At 35.8% G+C, this 21,493-nt stretch overlaps 1 protein-coding gene across 1 annotated transcript in view; it reads right to left on the bottom strand.

Annotated features, from left to right (window-relative positions):
* LOC148952411 (protein-L-histidine N-pros-methyltransferase CARNMT1-like) overlaps positions 1–18,186 on the bottom strand; it is a 90,525-nt gene extending 72,339 nt beyond the window's left edge. Inside the window, exon 1 of the mRNA XM_089089872.1 lies at positions 17,962–18,186. Coding sequence (XP_088945998.1) covers positions 17,962–18,056 — 95 coding nt within the window. The 5' untranslated portion in view covers positions 18,057–18,186. The remainder of the gene's footprint in view (positions 1–17,961) is intronic.
* Positions 18,187–21,493: the final 3,307 nt, after the last annotated feature.

The following is a 21,493-nucleotide window of genomic DNA, read 5'->3' as shown; positions in this document are numbered from 1 at the left end:
TATAATGGAAAAGCTCACAAAGTGCATGTTAGCCGAATAAAAAGCGCCAAATTTCCAGACAGATGGGTGTCACATCCCCCTTCTACTGATTCGTCAGATTCGGAAAATGAACCCCCTAAATCAAGATTGGCAGAGCTAAAACCCTTTAATTTCAAGCAAGACTATTTCGAGAATGACAGTGATGAACAAAATTTTGAAGAATTTTCAGCTATGGAAAATCTAGTTATTCCAGAGAAAAATCCCTAACACCAGTAAGAATAAGAACGCCAAAAAGTCCAAAAAGTTATTCATCAGCGAGTGCAGGAGATTTAGATTATAAAATATCTCCAAAAACCCAATTTTTCCCCGATAGAATTTCGACCCCATGTCCCCACAAAAGATTTCCAGACGATATGGTTTACCCTGCAACACCGATAGAAAGGCCCCTGTCTTTACAGGAGGAATTAAACAGAGCTGTAGAAACCCCCGGCATTGCTGTAAAGAAAACTCCTCTTAAAGATTTAATTAAAACAAACCTGCGAGAAGCTATGGATTTAATTAATTTCCCATAACAATGAGTCAAAGTACACTGCCCGAGAATAAAACTCCCAAGGATGAACAGCAAGGTCAACATCATGATATAACTGATTCCAAAGTCAAATCTAAAAAGTGGACTTCATTGAGAGAGACCTTTTTACAAAGAATGCCCCACCTACCCGAGGAAATGGCCTTCAAACAATGGAGGAACCCCGCAAAAACTTTTGATTCCTCCCAAAGCTCTCCAGAATCTTTCAAATCTCCCGAGTTGAAAACTCAAGGCGAGGACCTTGGGAATAAACCTTCTACTTCCAGGGGAGTGGAAATTTACGAAGGAATGGCAGGTGATACCGCAAAAAGTGCCATCTCTAAAAGTTTTAATCCGGATTCGTCAGAAACCAGTTCCGAAGAGTCTGACGGCGAATCAGACCATATACTAGTTAAAGAAATAGGGAAAGCAAGACCGACCTCAGCAGCCGCACACGGGAAACAAACGAAATTAAAAGGGCAATAATTTTTGAAAAAACAATACAAAAATTTTGACCTTATTTCTTTAGAAAAACCGAAAAAGAAAAAACCACAAGAAACAGAGGAGAAAATAACGACACAGTCAGGTAGAACGGTTAAAAAACCTGACAGATGGAAATATCCCTAACTAATGTAAAGACAAATTTCAAATATAATAAATTTAACACCATAATAAATTCAACAGTGTGCAATTAAAGTTAACCAAGTCAATATTATTGAAAAACAAAAAATAATACGAGTGATGTCCCGTGTGGCACATTATGCCTACTCGGTTACGAAAAATTAACTATACCCCTATAAATGTGAATTAATCAGTTGGACAACCTATAATTTACCAAGTTATCGAGATCAATAACGGAACTTATATCATGGGGTGGGGGATACCGTCCCTATACTCCTCCATGGAATTCAACTTATAATTCTACAAATAAACTATGGAAATCATCCCCTACCCAGTATTAAGTTGTGTAATCAAATCTAAATAGATGGACCAAGTTTCGTGGGAAGCCTGGGGAGAAACTCAAAGCCAATGTTGCTTTTATTTTTTTGGGTTTTGGCGGTCCCCTGGGTTTTTCTATGAAAAATCGACCCAGGTCAAAAAAAACAAAAAAAAAAAAAAAAAAAGTACAGAGGAGTCTAATTGTGAGATGGTCATGTTCACAGTTAGAACTGCGGACATTTTCATAGTTCACAGTTCTTGCTGTGGACAGCATCAGATCATGACAACGGAATCAGATCAGGACTATCATGATTTCTGTTGTGCGTCTCCTCTCTACAATGGGCATAAGAGTTTTCTAAGACGTAGAATCCCTACTGATATTGCCTTCCACGTGAAGATTGAAAAAAAAAAAATTTAACTTTGAAGTAAATTAATCAAAAGTAAATCAAATATGCCTAATTTGACTTAAAAATTCGATAATCTGACACTATTCATAACTAGAACATGATCTAAATCGTGTTTTGCTCTATTTTTAGGTTTTTTAGTGTTTAATCATCCATTTTACTTGCCGTTTTGTTCGTTTTTTTTTTTGCTTAAAATATCAGTCAAATTCTTATTTAATTATTCTAATAATCAATTCGTACCCAGTTTTTACTTTAATTATTTATTAAAATATAATTTCTCAATAAGTTATTAATTAAAATTTAATTATCTCAATAAACTATTTAGAACCTGATAATTTATTTAAGTTAGACTAAGGTTTATGTTTAACTTGAAAAGACTGTGCTTCATTTAGTGAAAAACGTTTATTTTTGTCAATTTTTCTCCCGTTTCCCCCTTTTTTTAGTTCATGCGAAATTTATCTGAGCAACATGTACATTAAATTATCCAATTCTGATATAGTGAATACTAAAGAGATTTTCTCTTGAAACCTATATTTATTCACCCCCATTATGCCCGTACAAATTTCTGCCAGTTTTCAGTATATTTTAATAGAGCGAATTTGTTTTTATTAGCTGAAGTAAACATGAAGTAGTTCGGAGTATCGGGTGTTTTGAAAAGAAGTATGATTTTTAACTATGCAATTCAGCAGGCTGTACCCTCATATTGGGCAGCTTAATAAAATCAAAAAAAACAACAAAAAAAACACCAGATCAGGGCTATCATGATTTCTTTTCCAAGAGAAACTATTGGTCCTATACCTGAACATGATCATGGAGTGTCCTAACCGTGAGCATTTTCAGATCATGACAATGGAATCAGAACCTACTCGAAGGGCGATAATTTATACTGAGTTTATTAGCATAATGAACGCGAAGGAAAACATTATATATTCGGCAGCTATGTTAGTCGTGGACGAAAAAGGAAATCAAATATATGAGAAAGAATGGGATGTAACCTACAACTTTAAAGGGTACGCACCCCACACTTATAAGTATGGTTTAGCACTTGCAAATTTCCCGAAGTATCGCCCGAATAGAGGGGAGGTCAAAACAAAATATAGGAGAAGAAGCGCAAAGCAACTTGGCTGTCTACAATTATTGATAAGACGCCTACAAAAGAACCTCAATATCAAGTATTTCTATTAAAAGGGACCCACTCAAACAGACTTATTACTCCTGGATAAATGCAGAGCCCCGGAAATTGGCTATAACCTTGGAATAAAATCCCAAATGTGTCAAATATGAAGGCATACATCATCCTTTAGCGGAAATCCAATATTACAAACAATTTTTATTTGACCCTGAATCTGAAGAATACAAATCCCTTGGTAGTAAATTATTCCTGAAACGCATGAAAACTTACCAAAGAAAAAGAGACGCCTATAAAAATAGTAACAAGAAAATTAATAGAAGATTATAAGCTCAAAAACTACTTATTAGTAGGTAACTGTGGAAGAAATTAACCTTGTATGCATAAACTATTTTGTCATAGTGCAGATTATAATTATTTTAGGCCTACACATGAAATAGGATACCAGTGTAATTATGTGCTGCACTCTTGCTTATTCATGTGTTCCTAACTCGAAAAATATAATGTAAAAAAAAAATTAAATTGTATAACGATTACTAGCTAAGCTTTAAAGTTATATCTCAACCAGTCACAGAGGTATATCACGACCAGAATTAAGCAAGGAAGTCCTAACTTTACTTTCCTAACCTATCTAATGAAAATATTTATTCTGTTTTACGCCTACAAATCAGTTTTCTTTGGCCAATGCCACAAAATGATTACATATTAAGAAATGACCTATTTAATTTTTTATCAAGCTGAATTGAATTTGATTAAAAACAGTTTAATTATAATAAACTGAGATAAATCTAGTACAAATGAAGCATTCAGGTATTTGTTGTAAAGCTCAAAAGTGATGCTTAAATTTTGAAATCATTTGATTGGTTGAAGTTTGCGGAAGAAAACCCTGTATACATCAAATGGTAACTAAGTATGACTCATTAGGGTTACACATTATAAGCTGGAAAATGTATAGAGGCAGTCCTAATGTATGGTCCATCAGTCAATATTAGGGGCAAAAATACTTTTAAACAGAGGGATACAAAAAATCCGATCCAAACTTTACCAATAGCTGGATATTGATACGTTTATATGTAGAATTTCACGGCGGATGTGGAATTATATCTCAATAATAATAATATGGAACATTTTAAAACCATTTGGTCAGTTAAGATACATGGATTGAAACACTGTTTATGTCCAATAGTGACTAAGTAAAACCCACAAGGAATCCCCTACTAATGTGAAGGCGTTTTTCGCTTAACGGATTCTAATAAGACTTTAATATCATATTTATTTATTTAGTGCTGAAGGGTTTGCTCAAACAATAGCCTTCTAAAAAGATATCGATGTCAGTTCTTCATTACGCTTATATTCTTTGCCAAGCATCAACTGGAATCTACGTGGACAAGCTTGGAAATCCTGCATCTAATTACCTTATTCGAAAGGCGAATATGAGGCACATATGTTGACTTGTAATTACGGAAAAGACCTAAGACCAATAAGACGAAATCCAAGAGAAGAACACGGGGAAACAGCTGAAATGCTGAGGTTAAACCCGGAACCCCATGAGAACGTCTAAGCCAAGAAATAGGGGAGACATCAGTAAACGAGTGGGTATAGACGTCTCCACTCGTCCTTGTTATGTCTTATTCTCTTAATTTAGTATCTTTTACGGAACACCGTGAGGTTACGACCTCTACACATGTGTTTCTTAAACAGCACAGCCGTGCGTGAACAATGCAAGCATAAAATATGTTGTAAAATTATACCTAAAAAAATTAACCATGTAGCATAAACTCTGTTTAAATGATTATTTTAAATCTATTGTAAAATTAACTTAGTGTTAAAAGAAGTTAAAATAAATTGTACGTAGTAGAACATATTAGAAAGTATAACAAGAAACCACACTTAAAGTGAAGATCTAACATTTGACGAAATCGTTAGGCTATAAAAACTTAGAAGAAACTTTCATGTGTTGAATTTCCCAACGAAAGCTATATTGTTTTATTATAACCCGATTAATGCGTGCATTATTGTATGAGTATTTACTTCAAAGAACGTATGATTCTGCCTCGCTATTTTTATTACAGGAAGTAAATGGCAAATTGGTTATTGAGCATTACAATGAGCTGCCCAGTACAGATACAACCTAGTAGCATCTATTTTCATCATATCTCAACCAACGAAGAGTACTCACCATAGACTCCAGGCAATTTTCATCCCAGCTTCGTCTACGAAAACAACAGTTACCTTCGATCGTTGTTTCTTCGACCATGAACCAGATTACGTATCAGGTTACACTATGTTTGAAGTTTAATTCTGAGAAACCCATCGATCAGTACAAGATAAACGATATTTAATGATATTTGAAGTTAAATGATATTCAAAGACATTCGGATATTTGAAGTTAAAGTAAAGACAATTTGAAGTTTAATTCTGAGAACCCCATCGAGCAGCACAAGATAAACGATATTTAACGATATTTGAAGTTAAATGATATTTGAAGATGTTTGAAGTTGAACTTAAAGACAATATATTAAAAGAGTCACTATAGTATGACGACAACCTGTTTCAAATCCAAACTTCAATTACCCCTTGATTAACCTATTACTCACCGCAAAGGCTAATCGGCGCAAGCCATGAGCTCACGATTTTATAAAAGGCACAAATGAACAATTTTAACTAGAGAATACATTCTCTATGTGCATCAAGATATCATAAACAATCATATGATGAGAAGAAATACGCCAACACCTGTAGTGGGAATCATCACTTCCCAGTTGACTATTAGAACGATATTTAACGGTCATTTCCCAGTAGACTATTAGAGAAAACTTGTCGTGTAAAGACAACCAGGCTCGAACTGTTCCATGAAGAAACCATAACGTAAATGCTTCAAAGTTTTTGCCAAGAAAAAAAGAGTGAAGGACAATAATTTACAACAGAATGATTGGGTACAATAAGGACTCGAAGCTGATGAATATATGTGAATCTACATTTGCTAATTCCTATTTACTTTGATAATTCAAGAATCCCAATAATGAAGGTGTTTTTAAATTACCAGTGGACATGGTAAATACAATATTGTGTGTTTTAAATCGTTTTTGTATGTAGTGTTAGATATCCAGATAGTTATGTGTAGCGTTGACAAGTTATTCATTTAATGTAGCATAGATAGAAAGTAGTGTACCATATAGACAAAAAAAAAGTGAATTCAAAAAAAAACTAATGTAAAGGTAGAATAGCCCCCTTGTTGGAAATGTAAAAGTAATCAGTGTTAGATATAGAAAAAAAAATCCTTAGTATAGTAGCTAACCTAGAACCATAAATAATCTTAGTCCGGTAGATGAATTTTAGATAGGGATGTAGAATAAAATAAGAAAAATAATAGAGAAAATTTTTAGCACTCCTAATGAGCAGTTACTAATGACGGGACGTCATTAATTGATGGGAAGGGTGATATGTACCATGAGTAAGATGCGATGTATTTAAAATACCAAAATAAAGTTCCTTCTTTCTAAAGATAATTCCGATTTTCTATAATTATGTTAAACCTAGTTTCAAAAATGAAGTCCTTAATCAGCAAAGAGAAAAAGTGCTGTCACCTGAGACAAAGAACAGCACTATCCAGGCGTAAGATTTCTCTAAGAGAGCGAGAAATAAAAAATATGCTACGTATGATATTTCTAAGGAAGTTTAAATGGCAAAAACCGTGTGAACGCCTGAATCATCAGAAATATCTAAAAGGAATTATTGGACGAAAGATTTACATCCTTGGTCCTCTTGGGCCGATGGTGAGCCAGTCCTCATGGCGCAGGACTGAAAAGCTATGTTTTGATAGTGGGGTAGATGTGCTTTTTGAGATTATTTGTAAGTCATATTTGGTATTATTCGTATATCAGATTGGGGAGGATTCAGACGAAATTCTCATATTCTTGTCACCATTATTGTCATTGAAGTGACCCATTGCTGTGCATCTAAGCATGTAAGTTCAATAAATCTATTGCCTTTTTTATCTGTGTTTATTTCATTTTATATGTCTGGATCTAGTCTAATAATGGGTAATTAGTTCGTATATCTCCAAGGTAAACGCTCCCAAAGGAATCTGATCTCCAGATAGCTCGAGAAAAAAAGAGGCCACATTTATATGCCTACGTATTCAATTTTCTCCCATTAATTGAGAGCGGCGCTAGCCTAGTTGACACAATCTTTAGCGCTATAAGCGGCGCTATCGGAGAAATTACAAGATGTAAGTTCATGACCCTTGGGCATAATATCGCCTTTGACGCGGTCAGTATTTAGTACCGCATTTAGTACAAGCCAAATAAATTTTTTTATCGCTACAGTGCCCTTTTTAATAGTCGAAATTGATTGGAGGGCACATAACCCCCCCCCCCATGCCCATTATTCCCCCAAACACATCCAATCAAAATTTTGATATAGCCATTTTTTTCAGCGTAGTTGTTTCCAGATAAAAAATATGTTTTTGAGGAGGACACTCCCCCACAACCCTCAGGGCAAGTGTTTTAAGTTATGCCCTGGGGGCATATAAGGTTTTTATAAAAGGCGTTGTTGTAGATACTTCAAAACAAGCTCATTCAATTGGAAATTCAAAGGGCTAGTACCCTTCTTAATAGTTGAAAGTGATTGGATGGTAACTAGCCCCCCGCCCACGCCCATCATTCCCCCAAACACATCCAATCAAAATTTTGAGATAACCATCTTGTTCAGCTTAGTTGATTTCCAGATAGAAAATATGTTTTTGAGCAGGACACTCCCCCACAACCCTCAGGGCAAGGGTTTTAAGTTATGACCTGGGGGCATATAAGGTTTTTATATAAGACATTGTTGTAGAAACTTCAAAAAAGGCTCATTTGATTGGAAATTCAAAGGGCTAGTGCCCTTTTTAATAGTCGAAAGTGATTAAAGGGCAACTAGCCCTTCCCCCCACACCCATTATTCCCCGAACACATCCAATCAAAATTTTGAGATAGCCATTTTGTTCAGCATAGTTGATTTTGGGATAGAAAATATGTTTTTGAGGAGGACACTCCCCCATACCCTCAGGGCAAGGGTTTTAAGTTATGCCCTGGGGGCATATAAGGTTTTTATAGAAGGCATAGTCATAGAAACTTCAAAAAAGGCTCATTTGAATGGAAATTCAAAGGGCTAGTGCCTTTTTTAATAGTCAAAAGTGATTGGAGGGCAACTAGCTGCCCCCACGCCCATCTTTTCCCCAAACACATCCAATCATCCATTACCATTGTATATAGTAAAGAACAATGTGGCCACAATGTGTTTTTATTTTTCTTCTTCTTTATTTGACAGGCACTTTGTATCAAAGGAGTTGTTGTAGAAACTTCGAAAAGGGATCATTTGATTGGAAGTTGGGGTGGCTAGTGCCCTTTTTAATAGTAAAAAGTGACTGGAGGGCAACTAGCCCCCCACCCCCCCAGCCCATCATTCCCCCAAACACATCCAATCAAAATTTTGAGATAGCCATTTTGTTCAGCATAGTCGATTTCCAGATAGAAAATATCTTTTTGAGGAGGACACTCCCCCAATACCCCTGGGGCAAGGGTTTTAAGTTATTCCCTGAGGGCATTCTTCTTTCTTCAACAGGCACTTTGTATCAAAGGAGTTGTTGTAGAAACTTTGAAAGGGGCTCATTTGATTGGAAATTGGGGTGGCTAGTGCCCTTTTTAATAATTGAGAGTGATTGGAGGGCAACTAGTCCCCCCCCCCGGCCCATCATTCCCCCAAACACATCCAATCAAACTTTTGAGATAGCAATTTTGTTCAGCCTAGTTGATTTCCAGATAGAAAATATCTTTTTGAGGAGGACAATCACCCACAACCCTTGGGCAAGGGTTTTAAGTTATGCCCTGAGGGCATATAAGGTTGTTATAGAAGGCATTGTTGTAGAAACTTCAAAACAGGCTCATTCGATTGGAAATTAAAAGGGCTAGTGCTCTTTTTAATAGTCAAAAGTGAATGGAGGGCAACTAGACCCCCCCCCCACGCCCATCATTCCCCAAAACACATCAAATCAAAATTTTGAGATAGCCATTTTTTTCAGCCTAGACTATTTGATTTCCAGATAGAAAATATGTTTTAAGTGGACACCTCCCCCACAACCCTCAGGGAAAAGGTTTTAAGTTATGCCCTGGGGGCATATAAGGTTTTTATAGAAGGCGTTGTCGTAGAAACTTCAAAACAGGCTCATTTGATTGGAAATTCAAAGGGCTGGTGCCCTTTTTAATAGTCGAAAGTGATTGGAGGGCAACTAGCCACCCCCCATGCCCATCATTCCCCCAAACACATCCAATCAAAATTTTGAGATAGCCATTTTGTTCAGAGTAGTTGATTTCCAGATAGATAATCTGTTTTGAGGAGGACACTCCCCCACAACCCTCAGGGCAAGGGTTTTAAGTTATGCCCTGGGGGTATTACCTTAATTACCTTAATTCGCACTTCGGAGCAAATTAAGGTCCATACTGGATCTGTTGTGCTCCGGGTCAATGATGGCCAAAATTCGTCACTGTGTTAGGGCCCAGTGACACGCCATAGGAGAGGTCTGCTGGAGAGATGCAATTTAAGCCCACTCGGTCACTAGTGGTGGCCACAAGGTAGGTATGGCCCATAAAGACCATTCTCAGTGGTATAGAGCTGACACCACCGCACAAAAGCAAGTTCGGATCGAGTATGCGAGATGGTTGGGTATGACAAGCGGCATCAGCCTCCTAGCAAGACACTCATTATGATAAAGTTGGCATTAGTCAGTAGTTGAGTGGGACAGACAGTCCCACTCATATTTCCATGGCTTGTTATTCCATTCCTTGTCAATTCTGGACTTGAAGGACGCAGCCGTAGGTGCAGTTGCCGTTTCAGCTTGAAGGCTATTCCAATTGTTGACAACATGCTCAGAGAAGAAGTGTTGCCGTGTTCGTGTTTTGACAAAACGTTTTGACAGCTTATGTGAGTGTCCTCTTGTATGGTGCTGACTTGAATGTTTGGTAAAGAGGGGGTTATTTGGTTGTGCATTATACTTGTAGGTCAGCATCATATCAACATGGCGGCGCCTGAAGACGAGTGTTGGCAGCTGCATGCGTTCCAGTCTCTTGTTGTATGGGAGATCTCGTAGGCCAGCAATGCACTTTGTGGCACATCTCTGAACTCCTTTGATTAGACTGGTATCATTCTTATAAGAAGGGGAGGTGAGACACGTACCAAAATCCAAAACGGGTCTAACTATAGCCTTATAGAGCATTAGAAAGACTGTATGGGAGCAGCTGGTTATAGTGCATTTGAGGAGACCAAGGCTTGAATTTGCTTTTGAAACTGCTTGTTGCCAGTGGCCGTGGAACTTCAGTTGTTCATCTATCAGCACTCCTAGATCTCTTTCTTCGGGACTTGTCTTTAGTACTAAGCTAGCCAGTGAATTGGGATCGGACATGTTGTACTGGTGACAGGGGTTGTTGCTTCCAAAGTGAAGGACACTGCACTTTGATGTGTTGACTTCAAGTAGCCAGTCTTGTGCCCACATTTGGATTTTATGAAGGTCACGCTGCAGACTTTGTTGGTTTGCAGGCCCAAACAACTTGGAGTCGTCAGCATAGAGAGTGATGTTGTTTTCTGTTCCGTTCATCATATCGTTGATGTATATAAGGAATAGGGTAGGGCCCAAACAGTATATAAGGTTTTTATAAAAGGCATTGTTGTATAAACTTCAAAAAGGGCTCATTTGATTGGAAATTCAAAGGGCTAGTGTCCTTTTTAATAGTCAAAAGTGATTGGAGGGCAACTAGCCCCCCCCCCACGCCCATTAGTCCCCCACACCCAGCCAATCAAAATTTTGTGATAGCCATTTTGTCCAGCATAGTTGATTTCCAGATAGAAAATATGTTTTTGAGGTGGATACTCCCCCACAACCCTCAGGGCAAGGGTTTTAAGTTTTGCCCAGGGGGCATATAATGCTTTTATAGAAGGCATTGTTGTAGAAACTTCAAAAAAAGCTCATTTGATTGGAAATTCAAAGGGCTAGTGCCCTTTTTAATAGTCAATAGGGATTGGAGGGAAACTAGCCCCCCCCCCCCACACCCATCATTCCCCCAAACACATCCAACAAAAATTTTGAGATAGCCATTTTGTTCAGCATAGTTGATATCCAGATACAAAATATGTTTTTGAGGAGGACACTCCACCACAACCCTCAGGGCAAGGGTTATAAGTTATGCCCTGGGGGCATATAAGGTTTTTATTGAAATCTTGAAAAAGGGCTCATTCAATTTGAAATTCAAAGGGCTAGTACCATTTTTAATAGTCAAAAATGATTAGTGATATTTTTTGTTGTTTAGACCAGGGCACTTTGTATCAAAGGAGTTGTTGTGGGAACTTTGAAAGGGGCTCATTCGATTGAAAAAAGAAAGGGCTGATGCCCTTTTTAATAGTCAAAAGTGATTAGAGGGCAACTAATCCCCCTTCCACTCCCACCCTCCCATTATGTTTAAAAACTAAATGTTGCCTTAAGATTAAATCAAAATGCACTGTGATATTGCTAATTCCAAATAAGGCATCTCAGCAGTATCCCAAGAACAACTGAGGGTATTATGTTCAAACTTTTGGGGCTACTTCTGCTCTTAAAATTTAACCAAATCAAAATAGTGCAAGTGTATCCATGCTATCAAAGAAAGTAAACAGATTTTTTGCACATGGTATCAAGGTCAACTAGAGGAGGTATGAAACTAAATTAAACAGCACTATTTGTGTCCAGATTTTTAAAAGGGTGTATTTTGTTAAAAATTGCTGGAAATTTTTCTCCAGCATACAAATAGAAGGCCTAACTATAAAGTCTTAAAAAACGAAAAGATTTAAAGTGTTATTTTCTTGAAAAAATACAAATGAATGTGCATTGTCAGTTTAATATACATATACTGATATTTAGTAATCAAAATGTTAATATTACTTGATTTATTATATTTATAAAAGTATAAACATTTATATTTTTTTCAGTAAAGTGCAAATTTTGTTCTGGCCTTGGGAAGGCATAGGGGTTTTTCACCCAACTTATGTTAATTTCTGCTTGTTTTGATTTGGATTTGGTTATTTATTGTAATTTCTGTTCGTTTTGAGTTTCATTTATTTATCGATGCTGATTTGTGGTAGTTTCACGCTTGGTAGATTATTTGATTTTATTTCTGTTCATTTTTTGTTTAATGGAGTTCTTTACTTTTCTTTGAAAAACTTATTTTGTGGGAAAAGTTTTTTTAATTAATTGAAAAAAAAGATGGAAGTGTTTGGCTTTATACTGAGAGTTTGATGCTCAAGAAATGCATCAGGAAACCCCATTACTCAATACCAACATTTGATGATGTAACATTAAAGCTCAGAAATAATTTCTGAGACCACACTGGCTAATTATGATAAACAAAAAATCGCGAAGAAAGGAAGAAAACGAGGACAATTAACAGCCAGTGAAAAAAAATTGAAAAATTATGCAAATATTTCAGTCAAGACCTCTGCTTGACAAACCTCAGTGCAGAATAAAACTGATAAAAATATAAAAACCAAACCTTAAAATAAAAACACCAAACTAAAATTGGATGACCCTTTCCTAGTAACGGTGAAAGGGTAACTGACCAAAATATTTGCATAATTTTTCAATTTTTCTCACTGGCTGTTAATTGTCCTCGTTTTCTTCCTTTCTTCGTGATTTTTTGTTTATTAAAGCTCAGGGGAGCTAAATATGTGTTTAGCTCCCCTGAGCTTTCTTCAGCCACATTATCAGTAACATGGGGGTCAGACCAGATCCTGAAAAAATTTAAGCTGTCAAATATATGCCAGAACCACAAACAAAGAACAGCTCAAAACATTTTTGGAAATGCTAAGCTTTCATTTTCATATATTCCTAATCTCTAATAAGTTACCAAACCTCTAAGAGAACTATTAAAGCAGGAGATTTCTAAATGGAATAGAACCTGTGCAGTCTGCAATCAGAAGATGAAAAACTATAGTAGCCAGCTGAGGCTACTTTGATTCCTCTGCTTATGTTCTTGATTTGGAGGTGGATGCCTCAAAACACAGCCTTGGGGCATTTCTCAAATGGCAAAGAAACATTTGGAAATGGACAATTGGACAATTTGAGGAGTTGCATGCTATTCTTTTTGGATGTTGTCACTACCATCATTACATATATGGAACAAAAATCAATGTTACCACTGATCATTGACCACTCTAATCAATCCTCTCAAAATCCATCCTAGAATACAGGGCCTAATGGCATACCTACAACCTTATGACTTAAGCATCAAGTATAGACATGGCAAAGAAATCCCCATTGAAGATACCTTATGTCAACTGCACCTTGACAACTTGGACATCTCTCTCCAAGAGGAACTAGACATTCATGTCAACCCAATTCTCAATTCCATTCCAGAAAGTAAAAAGAAAATTCATGAGATCTGCCAAAAAAGAGACAAAGACTCTGAACTAAAAATGTTTAAATCACTTATATTAAAAGGGTGGTCTAAAAGTAAAAGAGAAAGCCCTGTCCCTGCTCTGAGCTACTGGAGTTACCAAGACAAATTATATGTCCATGATAGCATTATATTTAAAGGCCAACAAATCATCATCCCTGCACAACTCAGGGAATAGGTGCTAGAATAGCTTCATCTGTCCCATTTAGGCACAGTCAAGCAAAGGGAAGGGCACACTACAGTATTCTGGCCAGGAAACAGGAGAGATGCTGACAATTTTGTCAATAAGTGTAAAACTTGTACAAAAAAAAAATGTCTAATAATCAGAGAGAATCTCTCATTAACTCCAACATTCCCAACCTACAATGGGAACAAGTAGCTTCTGATAGGTGCCATGCCAATGAGGAAAGACCAGCAGCAGCAGGGCCAAAAACAGCAGCAGTACACCACCAGCATGCGGCTGGTAAGATGTCAGCAGTGCAGCACCAGTAAGATGTTGGTGGCATGGTGCTGGCAAGATGTTGGCAGTGCGCTGCTGGAGCAATCAATATTGACTGTAAACATTAATGTTTTCATCAGTCTTTCTCAAATCACAGCTTAAATTTACAAAATTAATTTCTCTACTCATTGACAGAAGACTTTCATAGGATACTCCACCTAGTAGCTACTGGTAGCAACCAAACTGTCATATTTTCGTAAAAATTTCACCTCCCTTCACACCCTCTTTTGTATTTTTTTAAAGCAGCCATATAATGTTCTATTAGATCCATCTCTGCTTTAAATTTAAAAAAATAATTAACTTTTTGGCATCCCTGCTTTCAATACAAAAAAATCGAGATATTATCATATAAATATAATACTTCCCCAACCCCCCCGCTTGAGACGACCTTGCGAGGATACTGTCTCTGCTTTAAATAAAAAAATAAGTAACTTTTTGGCATCCCTGCTTAAAATTTTTTTTGAGATTTCATCATTTAAATGTAATACCTCCCTTCCCCCCCCCGCTAGATAACAGCTTGTAAGAATACCATGTGTACTTTAAATAAAAAAAAATACAACTTTTTGGCATCACTGCTTTCAAAAAAAAAAAATTGAAGGTAGTATCACTTGTAAGTTTTTACCAAATCATATTAGTGACTTACAAATAAAGTTGATATACCACTTGATGCCTTTGGTAAAAATTTTGGTAGAAATACTGGTAGCAACCAAACTGTCATATTCTTGTAAAAATCTCACCTCCCTTCACACTCCCTTTTGTATTTTTTTAAAGCAGCCATATAATGTTCTATTAGATCCATCTCTGCTTTAAATTTAAAAAAATAATTAACTTTTTGGCATCCCTGCTTTCAATACAAAAAATCAAGATATTATCATATAAATATAATACTTCCCCAACCCCCAACCCCTCTGGATACCACCTTGATAGGATACTGTCTCTGCTTTAAATAAAAAAATAAGCAACTTTTTGGCATCCCTGCTTAAAAAAAATTTGAGATATCATCATTTAAATGTAATACCTCCCTATCCCCCCCCCCCCTCTAGATACCACCTTGAAAGAATACCATGTCTACTTTAAATAAAAAAATAACTTTTTGGCATCACTGCTTTCAAAAAAAAAAAAAAATTGAAGGTACTATCACTTGTAAGTTTTTACCAAATCATATTAGTGACTTACAAATAAAGTGAATATACCACTTGATGCCTTTGGTAAAAATTTAGAATTGTGGCCCCTGATAAGGAGACATGTTAAGAAAACAATTCTTACTTTAAAATACATATAATGATCCTAGTTAACCTATTATCCAAGGGGAGAATATTTATCATCAAGTCTTTCCTCTGAAAATCCTTCTTTTTCCAGCTTAAAAGAAAAAGTTTCCTAAAACCACCATGCTGAGATTCAATGCTTAATTCTTTTGAAATTGACGCCAAATAAGTTGTTTATAGATTGCATTCATGCTGGTCTTTTTAATACTTTTTTTTAATGAGCAGAGGCGCAAATACAAAATATTAATAGCAGTGGCAAAAATCAAAATATTGCTGTAAATATACATATACATACAGAGTATATACCCCCACCCCCCAAATGTGCAAATATATAACAAAAAATTGCATTCTGAACCTAAATATAACCAAATGAACTGTACCCCAACCCCTAAATATATCCAAATCAGGGTATATATTTACACATCAGGGGGGTGGGGGCAAAATTTATTTGTGATGTAAATGAAGGTTATATTTGGAACAGGGCTGGCAAAACTTTTAGGGACAAAAGTGTCCAAATCAGCCAAAAAAGGACACTTTTAGCATCCCTCTAGATAATTAGCCAAAATACAGGGTTGCCACTATGAATTTTCAAAACCTGCAAAAAAAGTGCCAAAAAACCTGTGAAATTTGTCCTTATTAGTTCTGCTACCTAGCGGTCTGTTACCTGCATGAGTTTTTAAAAATTTTATTTCTGATGTAAATGGGAGGTAAGTTTAAACTGGGAAGGGGACGAATGGATATTCTATAAAAAATTACATTATAGAGCCTGTACCGATCCGCTCCACCTAAACTTATTATATATATAAAATATCATGTGCGAACTATAATATCATTTAGAATAGTCGTAAACAATTATCAAAATAGATGACTATTAAAATGACTATGTAATTGAATTATTATCTCACTCGGTCGATAATCCTGGATCTTGGTGTTTCTTATATATATAAAACTAATCAGAGAAGAAGATTCTCTAAACAGTTTAGGGTTAATATCCAATTAGCCAGATAAACTGTTTCTCTTAGTAACAGCAAGAACATTTAACTAGGTGGATAATAGACTAAAAAGACTAAACACTCATTATAGTATTTGCATATATATACAAATATGATTATAATTTAATTCGATTAGGATATGTAGGTATGTGATAATCTACACCAGTCCAGAGACAGTGTTAATCTTAGCCACAGAGATTATCAACCTAGATTGATATAATGTTCCTTATTAATTATGAGATATAGCCTACACAACTAAGCCGATAATTCTTTTCTATCAGGCACATCATTAAAATCTAGCCTAACTAGGTGGTTAATAACAATTCTTAACACTAATAATATAAATCAAAATAGGAGGATACGTAAATTCCAGTGGGCTATGCAGGTTTTGGATAATATCCAACTAGCCAGATAAATTGTTTCTCTTAGGCACAGCAAGAATATCTAACTAGGTGGATAATGCTGATTCTTGGATCTTCTGATATATCAACCAAATTAGATGTTCATGCTAGCCTATGTCTAAGAGAAAACATTGTCTGACTAGTTGGATATTATCTCTAGTTTGTATGAAGAATTTACTTATCTGTCTAGTTAGATATATATCAGAAGCATTAAGTTAAAGTATTATCAACATAGTTAGAGATATTAAGTTGGCTCTTATGCTTTATTTTATTTGGCTAGCAAGATAAAGCTATTTTTCTTTAAAATTTTAGTTATTTTCCTAGTTGGATAATTTCTTATTTGCTTGAAAGGATTTTTCAGATAGCTAATTAGTTGGATAATTTTGGCAATAACTAAGTGTGGTTGGATATTATTTTTACATTCTATAGAATAGAAATTTTTAGATATTATCCATTGGGTATACTCCCGTTTAAACTTGACCCCCACCCCCTTAATGTGCAAATATATACCTTGAATTGGTATATAGGGGTGGGGGTAAAATTCATTTCCACTAAAAATGATTATTATATTTGGAAAGAGCAAAAAAAAGGGCATCAAGTGGTATAGCCTATTCACTTTGTTTGTAAGTCAATAGGCTAATATGGTTTGGTAAAAATTTACCCTAGCACTTAGGCCTAGGCTAAATATAATAGCTCCCTATGCCCCCCCCCCCTCTGGATACCATCTTGGTAAAGTTCTATCACTTCATATTATTGACTTACGCATAAAGTGAATATACTACTTGATGCCTTTTTTTATGCTGATTACAAATATAATAATAATTTCTATCAGAAATGAATTTCAGCCCCCCCCCCCCCCTATATATGCCAATTCAGGGTAGGCCTATATATTTCTACATTAGGTGGGGTAGGGGTAAAGTTTAAACTTACCTCCTATTTACATCAGAACCAAAATTTGTCCCCCCCCCCCTAATGTAGAAATATATACCCTGAATTGGCATGTATTGGGGGGGGGCTGAAATTCATTTCCAATAGAAATGATTATCATATTTGTAATCAGTGTAAAAAAAGGGCATTGAATGGTGTATTCACTTTATTCCTAACTCAATAATAGGCCTATGATTTGGTAGAACTTTACCACCATGTCTGCTTTAAATTAAACAAAATAATTAACTTATTGGCATCCCTGCTTTTGAAAAAAAAATCAAGGTATTAGGCCTATCATTTAAATGATAGCTCCCTACCCCTCCCCTCTGGATACCACCATGAACTGCAAAAAGTTACCAGCATTTTTTAAGCACGTTAAAAAAAAAATCAATTTTAGAACAAACCTATACTGTCTGAATGCATTCAATATCCTTTGGAAGTGGATGGCTTCTTCCTCAGCAGCGGAAAGTTGACGCTTAGAATCTCCACCATTAGACATACTAAGCCCAAAACAAAATTACCTAATAGAGAATAGTTTTACTCTTTTTTTAATGAATTGGTCAGTTAACTATAGTTTTCCCAGATACATGCAAGTTTAGTCCTGTCTTTCTCTTCTTCTATCTAAAACAGACAATCCTTGAATTCTATTTCCTCTTATCAACTGGGTAATAAGGACAAATATCATTCTAAGAATTCATAGATGGCTGCTCAGCTTCAGTAGAAAATTTCATGGTTTTTTTTATGGTGACGTGAGCGAAAAATAATGAATGATTACGAAAAAGCAACGAAGTAATTCACAGCATGTTAGTTTGCTCTTTGTTAATCCGCGTTAGTCTACACAGCTTTTTAGTTCGCAGATGGTAGCTAAAATTATTTTCTGTGGATACCCATCATAGGATGAACATAGAAGCAGAGACTTTGTTCTAATTTTCGTTAATGAGAGGGCTAATTTATGGCAAGCAAAAAATGGGGTGACAAGTAGGAAGAAGGAAGATCATAAAAAGCAAACTACTTGAAATTTTGAAATTTATTAAAACAGACCTACAATTCAACTTTAATCTGTCCTTGTCATGCGGCATTTTGCTGTTCGAAACTTACTCTAATAAAAATAGAACCAATGAAAAAACTGTAAAAAAAACTCTGAAGTCATTTGTGTAAATGCTGCAAGTTAATTTGGATGACAGACAATGATTTACTCACATTATTTACACTGCCTGATTGCAACATTATTGACCGTCGTCATACAAAATTTGGTCTTTCAGTTTTGCTATAATCTTTTGTGCAGTTGGGCAGTTTTTAATTTCGTGTGACGCATGCAGACTTTCATTGGGCTTGCTATGGTGACAGACACTGCACGATGGGTAATCAGAAAACGATATTGTGCAATCATCAAATGAATAGTTACCCATACAAAAAGAGCAGCACTGCATACCTCTGCACTCAGTTGTTCGGTGGCCATAAATGCAGCATTTAAAACACTTTATGAGGAACTCATACTCATCACAGCGCTTCATCAAGAAGCGGAGCTTCACATGACCCTATAGCAGGATGGACTTGCGGAGTTTTGGGCTAACTTTAAGTAGGGGAAACTGTTCTACGTCTGGCCGGCATGTACCTTTGAACACTTTTTTTGTGCTGCCATCTTATATATTTTTTGGCAGTTAAATATGCCGTTACATGCATTAGTTCCTTGGAGCGCTGCTATATATGTTCTGAATATCAAAACATACTTGCAGATTTTTAAAGAAATTTTTATCCATTTCCATCTCTAAAAGTAAGTATTTTCATTTACTGATTTCTTTATTATACTCTTTTTTGTATTAATAATGATTTACTTTTCACTGCTTCATATTGCAGTTACATCTTTGGAGTAAATAAAAAGCATAGTATTTTAATCTTAAGTTCGTAACCTATAACTGAACGAATGCATTTAATAAATAATGATTGTGTGTTGTACCTTTGACTGCAATAAATAGAGAACCTTTGACCGGTCAATGGTACAACATGTTAGTATATGACGGGAAAAAAAGCATTAGTAAGTAAAAGAACGTGAACTGTTTAGCATCATTTAGACGATTATTATTTAGAATGCCCCCCTTTCTCCTTTTATTTTGTCCGAGCAGCTTAGATGACCTTGAACCCAATCGGCAAGGATTTTTAACACAGATCCAAGAAATCACTCCTCGAAGAGGTTTTTGTGCCATAAATGTTGCTGGCATCAGTATTCCATCAATGCTAATATTTTCCAGGATCAATTTTAAAGATTTTATGTTAATAAAGGCACCATCAGGCACTATTGGAGCAGCAAATCAGTCAGGGTGGTCCAATAAAAAATTATTTCTGGAGTTTCTGGAACACTTCATTAAGCTAGTTAAGCTAGCTGCTACACCAGTAATTCTTCTGATGGACAACCACAAGAGGCATGTTACCATACCAGCAATGAATTTGGCAAAATCTTCTAAAATACATTTATTAACATTTCATCCCAACACCAGTCACAAAATGCAGCCACTAGAAAGGTCTATTTTTTGACTTTTCAACACCTTTTATAACGATGCAGTAAATGATTGGATGTTGACACCATGTAATTCTGGCAAGCTTATCACAATATATGATGTCGCTTCTTTAGTTGGGTTGGAGTATCCGAAGGCCTCCTGTCCGACTAACATTGCAAATGGCTTCAAGATAGCTGTATTAGTGCCATTCAATAAAAATATTTTCATGGAAGATGAATTTCCATCTTCAATTGTAACAGACAGACCACTCGTCACTAAAAATTTGAACCAGAATGATGAGGAAACCTTGGAAGCCACTGATGTTCCATCCAAAAACGCTACTGAAGTCATTTCACCACGGATTATTAGACCTCATCCATAGGCAGGACCTAGGAAAGATGTCACCAAAGGGAGGCAGAGAGGTAAGTCAAGAACATTGACTGTCTCTCTGAGAAAGGAAGAGTTTGAGAAACAGAATAGGAAAAAGAAAAAAGTGAGTCAGATAGGCTGAAAGAAAAAAACTGTGAAACAGTTATTTTATTTTGATTCAACATGTGATTGCGACCGAGATACTGATTTAGCAATGGATGATAATGAAGATTACGAGCCAGCTTTTACAGGTTTGGCTGATTTGGAAGATCAAGAAAATTTTCGAAAGAAATAAAATTTCTAAAGGCGATTTTTTTTGTTGTAAAGTTGAGTGGCAAAAGGAATGTGAAACATTTTGTTGCAGAAGTAATACTTAGATAAAAGTTATTTGAAAATCAAATATCTAAAGAAACTAGGTAATACCAACTCCTTTTGATTTGTAGGGACTGATCAAAATGAGTTTCACCTTGATCAATAAGATATTTTGTTGATACTTCGAGCTCCAGTGATAAACTGTGGGACTGCTTTTCAAATGGAACATCTGCGATTTGAAATTGATTTGTCAATATTTAATTTAGAATAGCTGATACTTGCTAAGGAACAAGTAGAAAATGTGTTCATGTTGGTTTTATTACTTATTTATGAAAGTAGTCAAAGTTAGAGTATAGAGTGGTCAAAGGTACATGACCTGTGTTGTACCTCTGACCAGTTGACGTATGTTTTTGTGAACTTATTTTACTCTAAAAAAATTAATGCAACAAATGTTCAAGAGATTAAATGTATTTCTTAAGAATTAAAGTTTTTCATGAATCTAATAAATCGTTCCATATTAAAATACTATTGTCGTTAAAACAATTTTTTTTTCCAAAAATGGTCAAAGGTACAGCACTCTCCCTTACAACGTTAGGACTGTTTCTATGTTTCCTTAACATTGTGACAACTTTCAGTAGCTCACCTTGATCAACCATGTCTTTAATATTATAGTTGCTTCGCATAAACTCTGTGCGAACAAATCAGCATCTTCACAATCCGTGACGTAATACACGATTATTCTCGGCATCTTTTCCTTCAC

The sequence above is a fragment of the Artemia sp. Qi Xiang Cuo genome, chromosome 5 (genome assembly GCF_049724085.1).
Source record: "Artemia sp. Qi Xiang Cuo chromosome 5, ASM4972408v1, whole genome shotgun sequence".
Taxonomy (NCBI): domain Eukaryota; kingdom Metazoa; phylum Arthropoda; class Branchiopoda; order Anostraca; family Artemiidae; genus Artemia; species Artemia sp. Qi Xiang Cuo.
The sequence above is the reverse complement of the archived record's forward strand: the minus strand, read 5'-3'. Positions and strand labels throughout refer to the sequence as shown.